The sequence below is a fragment of the Aegilops tauschii genome, chromosome 3, assembly GCF_002575655.3.
Source record: "Aegilops tauschii subsp. strangulata cultivar AL8/78 chromosome 3, Aet v6.0, whole genome shotgun sequence".
Lineage (NCBI taxonomy): Eukaryota > Viridiplantae > Streptophyta > Magnoliopsida > Poales > Poaceae > Aegilops > Aegilops tauschii.
The window spans coordinates 620,291,601-620,299,591 of NC_053037.3; the positions used below are offsets into that span (position 1 = coordinate 620,291,601).

At 43.4% G+C, this 7,991-nt stretch overlaps 1 protein-coding gene and 1 long non-coding RNA gene across 2 annotated transcripts; one reads left to right on the forward strand and one right to left on the reverse strand.

Moving 5' to 3' along the window:
- Positions 1-1,278: 1,278 nt before the first annotated feature.
- LOC109752909 (uncharacterized) lies at positions 1,279-2,529 on the forward strand. The gene is made up of 2 exons (XM_073511370.1): positions 1,279-1,753; positions 1,847-2,529. Exons 1-2 carry the CDS (start codon positions 1,418-1,420, stop codon positions 2,282-2,284), a joined length of 774 nt encoding a protein of 257 aa, XP_073367471.1. The 5' UTR covers positions 1,279-1,417; the 3' UTR covers positions 2,285-2,529.
- A 752-nt stretch (positions 2,530-3,281) lies between these two features.
- On the reverse strand, positions 3,282-4,529 carry LOC120962124 (uncharacterized). The gene is made up of 2 exons (XR_012205802.1): positions 4,279-4,529; positions 3,282-4,089 (listed from the first exon to the last, which is right to left on the reverse strand). It is a non-coding gene; the product is annotated as an uncharacterized lncRNA (long non-coding RNA).
- Positions 4,530-7,991: the final 3,462 nt, after the last annotated feature.

A 7,991-nucleotide genomic window follows, 5' to 3' on the forward strand; every position in this document is an offset into this window, starting at 1 on the left:
TGTTGCGTGAGAGGGCTGGTCTTAGTGACAGTGTTTATGTTTCCGTGGAAGAAAAGGTGGCAATGTTCTTGTTGGTAGTTGGCCATGGTATCAAAATGAGGATTCTGGGTGGCACTTACAAGCGCTCCTTATGGACTATTAGTACACACTTGGACGATGTATTAACAGCGATTCTATCTCTAACCGGGGAGTTCATTAAGCTTCCCGATCCTTCTACTCAGCCACCTGATGATTACAAATGGAAGTGGTTTGGTAATGCACTTGGAGCGCTCGATGGGTGTCATGTTGATGTTTGTGTGCCCGTGTGTGACCAAGGGAGATATAGGAACAGGAAGCAAGCTATCACCACTAACATGCTTGGTGTGGTTGATTGGAATATGAAATTTATGTATGTCTTGCCTGGCTGGGAGGGTTCAGCTTCTGACTCAGGAGTCTTGCGTGATGCAATGAGGTTGAGCCGCCAAGATGCATTTGTCGTACCACATGGTATGACACTTTCTCTTGGTAATTCATTTCTCCTATGTAATTGATAGCTAACTCACTTGCTTGCCACACTAGGGAAATATTATTTAGTTGATGCTGGTTACACCAACGGTCCTGGATTTCTTGCTCCATTCAGATCGACTCGATATCACTTAAAAGAGTGGGTATCAAGTCAACAACAGCCCCAAACTCCCAAAGAGCTGTATAACTTGCGTCATTCCCGAGCTAGAAATGTAGTCGAGAGAACATTTGGGTTGTGGAAGAAAAAGTGGGCTTTCCTACGTTGTCAAACTTTCTTTGACATAAAGGACCAGGTATGATGTGTCCATATGGTGGTGAATAAGATGCAAACTAAATGGAAAATGTTTATGATAAACAAATATTATTGCAGGTTCGAATTATTAATGCTTGTTGTGTGTTACACAACTTTGCAAGGGATAGGCAGCATGTGATGGATGATTTGTTGCTGGCGGAAGTGGATAATGAAATAGCCTCTTCTGAAGATGATCCTCTAGATGATGCCAACTTAATTAGGAGTGTTCAAGTCAGCACTTCATGGACCAACTTTAGAGAGCAGCTAGCTAATGACATGTTTGTGAGTACCTCGTGAGACATGCTGAACTAGAGTTGGAGTAGGATGTGTGGGTCAACTAGATAATGGTGTACGTTCTCTTTTGTGCTAGCTAGTTGATATGGCTTTGCTAGGATGTGTGGGTCAGCACTGCATGGACTTTGCTTGCGTGATAGCATAGCTTGCTAATGGTGCCTTTTGGGTATTTTGTACATGCCTCATATTAAGAAATTAATATATGTGTGTGTGTGTGTGTGTGTGTGTGTGTGTGATATTACCTTGTTGTCTTTGTGTTTCAATTTACATGCATCTAACATTGTCTTTGTGTTTGGATATTGTGTGCATGCATTTTCTTGTAGGACCATGGCTGAAGAAGGTGGAAAAAAATTTGGTAGAAATTACCTCACATGGACAGATGAAATGGACATTGCACTACTGGAGGTCCTTGTTGAGCATCACAACAATGGTGATCATGCCCAGAATGGATGGAAGTCCCATGTCTACAGTGTTGTTATAGGTAATGTGCGTGAGAAGTGCAATGTGACCATCACAAAGGAAAACATAAGTTCAAGGTGCAAAACCTTTGAAAAGCACTATGAGGCCATTAGCAAGATGCTTTCTCAAAGTGGATTTGGGTGGGATTGGATCAATAACAAGTTGTCAATTGATAGTGAAGATGTGTGGATTAAATATGTCGCGGTAAGAAATTTATGCGTTCCACATTTGATTGTATTGCACATATGTAAGATATACCTTTCTTTGACAATTCTCTCTTTGTGTGTGTGTGTGCAGGCTAACAAGAAAGTAGGATTTTACAAGAACAAGGTCATTAAGAATTGGGATGCTATAACCACCATATACTCAAAAGATCATGCAAATGGTGAAGGTGCTGTCACAGGTGCTGAAACTGTTGTAGAACCAACTATGGAACCCAATGAAGCCTCTCCTGAAGTGCCACACAAAAAACAGCGGACTGGTGATGCCATCCTGTGCCTACTTGGGGATATGAAAGGCTCATTTAATGATGCTTTGAAGTCACTTGAGCCTTTACCTCTGCCCCAAGTTACACCTCCTGCTGAAATCCTCGCGACACTTGAGATGATCCCTGATTTGGCTCGTGGTGACATATTGCGATCTTATGGTAAGTTGATCCTTAGCGAACGCTTGTACCAAGCGCTTCTTGAGCTTCCCATGAACTTCAGGAAGGAATGGTTGTTGATGTTGGAATAGTAGAATGGCTCTTGATGGATAATATGTATGTGTACTACTACTTTTAGTTCTCCTAGTTTGTGTGAGACTTTTGAACTTGTCCTAAAGTTGCATGGTTGATGCACAGGACTTGTTATGTGTTCCAGATGGTGTGAGACATGTTATAATATGTAATGGTGTTGGCAAGGCTATCATAATATGCTGCTGCTACCTACAGTTTTGAGCCTAATTCTAATATACTACTGTAATGTACAGTTTTCAGCCTATTTTTCATGCTTTTGAATAGTTGATATTGTCCAATGCATGATTATATGCTCCTGTTGCCTATCTACACTTTTTAGCCTATTTTTCATGTATTTTGGACAATTGATGTTGTCTGTACCAATTTTTAAATTATTTGCATGCGATTTTATTGTATTATAATACATAATCTCAAGTATATGGCATGATGATCAGATTTCATTACCAAACTTGTACAAGCAATTATTATATTGTTCATACATTTCACAATGTCCAATTCTACACTATGCACATCCAAACAAGATTTGGCACTGCTCCTTCCCTTGAATTCCAAGTGCCCAATACAAGAACATCCAAACACAAAGTGTGGCATTGCAGCACAATACCAATGCCTTGGGATATTAGGCATTGGAGCCAATGCAATACCAAGGTCTTGAATGTCTACATCCAAACATAGCGTAAAAAAAACAGTCATTTTTTTAGGGCTAAAAAGAGAAACAGTCTAGCGATATCAACTTCACTTGCGAACGATCGAAATAGTTTAGCGAACTCTAACTGGCCTTCGTAGAATCAGCCCACAAAGAAACGTAGTAGGCGCCACAGCTCCTAACCGGCGCAGAAGCTCCCCCAAAAAGGAGTTGCTTTCGCGTGGACCTGCCCGTCTGGCTGACGCCCACCACACGTTTCTCAACACAACACGGAACTTAAGCCCCACAAGGAAAAATACAACCCAGCAGCCCACATGATACACAGGCCGAATCTAACATGGATGACATCCGAAATCTTTATCTTTATCTTTACCTAATAATAAAGGAAATTGGGTTTCTGGTCATACGTCGTTGCGAAAAAAACCCCCTGTTTCTCACAAATCAACCCGCAGTCCCTGTTTAAGTGAATCTGAGATAACTATTCATTTTTACAAAAGTAGCCCTATGTTTGTAAGAATTCAGCCCGCGATCCTTTCTTCTATCTTATCCAGACGCTTCCTCAAGCACGGCGGCGACAGCTCCGGGTGGGCTCGTGGGCGAGTGTGCTGCAGGAGGCTTCGCGGCGGTCGGCGGACGTGTCGCAACCTGCCTCCATCCCCGGCCTCTTTCGTCATCCGGCCGCGAGATCCCGTGGCCGTGGTCGCGTCGGGAAGAGGTGGAGTGAGGCAGGGGACGGAGATGGCAGCACCAGAGCTAATCTGGCGCGGACGGCAAAGGGCAGCAGCGGCGGGGAGGAAGCAGATGCGCGGCGCGTGGGGGCTCCCTCTCCTCTCTATGTGCGTGTGTGAATGGCAGCTGGCAAATATGTGCGGGGGAGGGAGGCGGCCATGGCGCTGGTAATCAACAAGCCGAGAGGAAGGGAATAGAACGAACGAATTATAACCCTTACACAGGGGAAGAGGGAGCAGTCGGTGAAGAAAACAGATGAAAACCTGCGAAATAGCACAATCGGCGGACGACCCCTTGAATAAACAGGCCGGCTGCCGGTGAAGAAAACAGAGAAGGAATAAGAATAAATAAGGATTGAACGCAGATCAGGGCGTAGCACCTGGAATCCCGTGAGGAGGGAGCAAGAGCGCAGCGGGTCACGAGTGCGTCCTACTCAATCCAAATCGAGACCAGACCGGTGAGCTTTGAGTAGATCAAGCAGAGAGATAGCAGGGGATTTATTTTAGGCAGAAAGAAGACAAACAAATCCACCGGCTCCAGCGGCAAGCCATTGAAGAGGGGAAAAGAGCTGATCCAAACGGATTATAACTTATAAGGAGGGGGAATTATTTTTAGAACCTGCAGCACCGAAGAGGGGGACACCAAGAACCATGACACCCATGATGGAGCAGCGGGCAGAGAAGCTAGGCTACAGACGCCTCCATGCCCCGGCGAGCGCCTCGTGCGCTAGGGTTGCGACCTACTAACTAGCAAGGGGGAGGGAGAGGGAGGGGGAGGAGCGAGAGGCCAGCGGAGGAAGAGAAAAGGAGGAAGCTTGGAGAAACATGCGGAGAGTACGAGGAAGGAGGCCGGGGAAAAACACTACTCTGAGCTATATCTGGCCATGGGCCGGGCCGGGCCGGGCTTGGGCCGGGCCTAAAAAAGCCCACGGCAGAAAACTGAGACCCAGGCCCTCCCAGGCCCTTTCATCGGGCCTACTTTTCAAACCCAAGCCCGACCCATCTGGTAAAAAGCCCTGAAAAGCCCTTAGGGCTTAGGGCCATGGGCCAGGCCTCTTCCTTAAAATGCCAATATGCCAAGCCCAAGCCCGTCCAGGCCCTGCTGATGGGCTCAAAACTCAGGCCCAAGCCGGCCCACGGGCAAGCCCATCGGGCCTAGGCCCTGGATTTTAGGGCCGGGCCTGGGTGGGCCGACAGGGCCGGGCCTGAGATGGCCAGGAGTACTCTGAGCACTCGGTTCACGCTGGCTCCTACGTCTGTTATTTCTCCGTATATGTGGTTATGCTGGCTGCTCGTGGGATATTATGAGTGAAGTGTTCCACAAATATACTCCTATTTTGTTTGCCCACGGCCGCGTACAAGTTTATACGGGCTAAATTAGGGGGTGCAGAGTAAAGTTTTTTAGGTGTGTGTGCGTCTCTCCAAAGTGCACGTGTTTTTTTAGAGAAAGAGCCTACGTTCTATTTCTTTTAGGCAGCCTACAATTCGTGAAATACTTGTTTGGGGAGTGGAAAGCAAAGTGTGCAAAAAACAAGACAGGAATTATAAGACCATCTACAGCCCGGACCTCTCATACCCGTCCGCGGGTCTTCGGACCAAAAAATGTCACCCAATTGGGTATCCCATTTCCGGTCCAAACACCTGGACTGACGGACACTCTCCATATTCAACCTATATCTAGGAGGCTTTGGAACGTTTGGACGTGCATGCCATGTCGGATTTGGCCACGCTGGCCCATCCGGCCCCACATAAGTTGGATCCTATCAGCACTTCTCCATCTAGCCCATCCGCGTATAATTGCGAACACTGAGCGTGTGTGTTTTTCAAGATAAAGAGAGTTTCAAATTGTTCTTGATTTTCAAAGATATTCGCATTTTTAACAAGTTCATGCTTTTAAAAAATACTCAAAATTTTGAAAAGAATGTTCCGATATTTTTTAAATACATTTAAAATTGTTCATAAAATTATTTAAAAAATCACAATTTTGTTTTAAGAATCATGTGTTCAAAAAGTGTTCGGCTTCAAAACATGTTCCAAAATTAATAAAATAAATAAATAAATCAAAAAATATTCAATTTAATAGATAGGAAAAAAGGAACAGTTTGGTTTTCCAAAAAGCAAAAAATAAAACCGATTGACAGACTATTCCATGTACATGCACCACTACTCTTCCATCGGATGAAGGATGTTAGGGTAGCTTCTTCACGTCCACATTCATGCTCCGAAAAGTGATAACAATATATCCTTATCACCGATGTTTATCAGAACTAGATATGAGAAATGGCGCGTAATGCACACGAATCAAGTTTTGCATTTTTTTTGCCCGTTGCAACGCACGTGCATTTGTACTAGTCACTAATTAAGGAGTACTTCTTTCAAAAATCACTCCCACCTCCTCATAATGTGACAAATGGCGCGCTACATGTGTGCCACTTGTCGCAACCTACGAGTTTTTTCTTTTTTCGTAGATCCGTTTATTCAAAATGTTTTATCACTTAAACCGTGCGTCCAAATCTCAAACGTTTTCGCCGTTGGATTTCTCGCGTCGAGTTCTTCAAAACTAGATACCATATTGATACGTTTTGACGAACTTATTTTTCACGAAAAAAATCAGATGAAAAAATCAAACCGGGAGCACGGTTTTTTCCCCTTTCCGAAAAAGGCACGGTCGTGGCTCTCGCAAAAGCACAGTTGTGCCTCTCGCGGGAGCAAAACCGTGCCTCTCGCAAAAAAATAGAAAACTTGTTTTTTTTTTCATTTTCCAGACGCGCGGTCGTGCCTCTCGCGAAAAGCACAACCGTCCTCTCGCGGGAGGAAAAAAACAAAAAACATGTTTCTTTTTGTTTCCAAGAGGCACGGTCGTGCCTCTCGCGGAAAAAAAAGGAAAACGCGTTTTTTTCGTTTCCGAGAGCCACGGCTATGCCTCTCGCGGAAGAAAAAAATCGTTTTTTTCCTTTTCCGAGAGGCATGGTTTGTGCCTCTCGCAAAAGAAAAAAAATGATGTTTTTCGTGAATTTTTTTTTTGAAATTTTTTTGTTCAAAAGTGAAGGAAGACCGGTGGAAAACAAAAAGTCAAAAAAAAAAACGTTTAAAAAGCCAAAAACGTGTGCGGAAAAAAAAATCTGAAGGGAGCACCCAAAGCGCGATACGTGGCGGTGGCTGAGAGCGCACCAAGTGATCGTTGCGAGGCTACCGAAGAAGCGCTCGTCAACTAGTTGCTCCCGGATGACATCTGATAAATTTTTCATTTAAGGAGCTATCACTACAAGTATGTTTATTTGTCCTTTTTTTAAGTCATAAAAACCGGAAAGGAAACATTGTCAATAAAATTGATGATCTGATGGATTGTTTAGTTCATTAGCTCGATGAACATATAAGCGTGATTTTAAGCATGTGCCATTGCTGGTAGCGTGAACGATTCAACAATTTTAGTGACAACTCGGTTATTAATGGCGCGTGTTGCTGCACATGTTGATTTTACAATGGAACATGCAGATTTTGTGTAAATATATAGACATGAAACATGAAAGTTAAGCATACATAAACTTGCTCAACATTGTCCGGTAATCGATTAATAGAATTGTACTCACTCCGTAAACTAATATAAGTGCATCTAGAACACTACTTTAGTGTTCTAAACGCTCTTATATTAGTTTACGGAGGGAGTATATATGTAGTATTTAATTACTCCCTCCGATACAAAAAAGAAGTGTCGTGGCTTTAGATCAGCTTTAGTTCAAATTTGAACTGAAGTCACGATACTTTATTTATTGAAGGGTAAACGGGTTTTTATCGTTTATACCACTGATTGTGTCTCACTATTCAATTTTGCCGCTAGAAATTTCAACTGCTCCAAAATGTCATCGCATCGTTAGGCGCAAGCTTTAAAATGCCACTGGACACCATTACTATCAGTTCAAATCTAGTTTGCCATGTTATAATGACCAAAATACCCATAGACCAACATGTCAGCTCTCCCTCTATCTCACTACAATAAAGTGTGGGTCCCAACAGCGTTCTTATTTTTCTTTAAAATTATTTGCTTTCTTACTCCTGACAAGTGGGTTCCACACTTATCATTGTGAGTTAGAGAGTGGTGACATGTGGGTATAGGGGTATTTTTCGCCATATAACATGGTCAACGAGCTTGACCTGACAATAACGATATCTAATGACATTTCTGAGCAAACATCTAATGGAACGCTAGCATTTTTTAGATATCTAATGGCATTTTTTAGCAAGCATCTCACGGAATGATGGCATTTTTGAGCAGTTCTAATTTCTAATGGCAAAACTGAGTAGTGGAAGACAACTAGTGACATAAAGGATAAA

Excerpts from the sequence above, each read along its gene's own strand:
- LOC109752909 (XM_073511370.1), top strand. The coding sequence starts at position 1,418 with ATGGCTGAAGAAGGTGGAAAAAAATTTGGTAGAAATTACCTCACATGG. Across the intron at positions 1,754-1,846 it reads TGTGGATTAAATATGTCGCG|GCTAACAAGAAAGTAGGATT; the intron begins GTAAGAAATTTA and ends GTGTGTGTGCAG.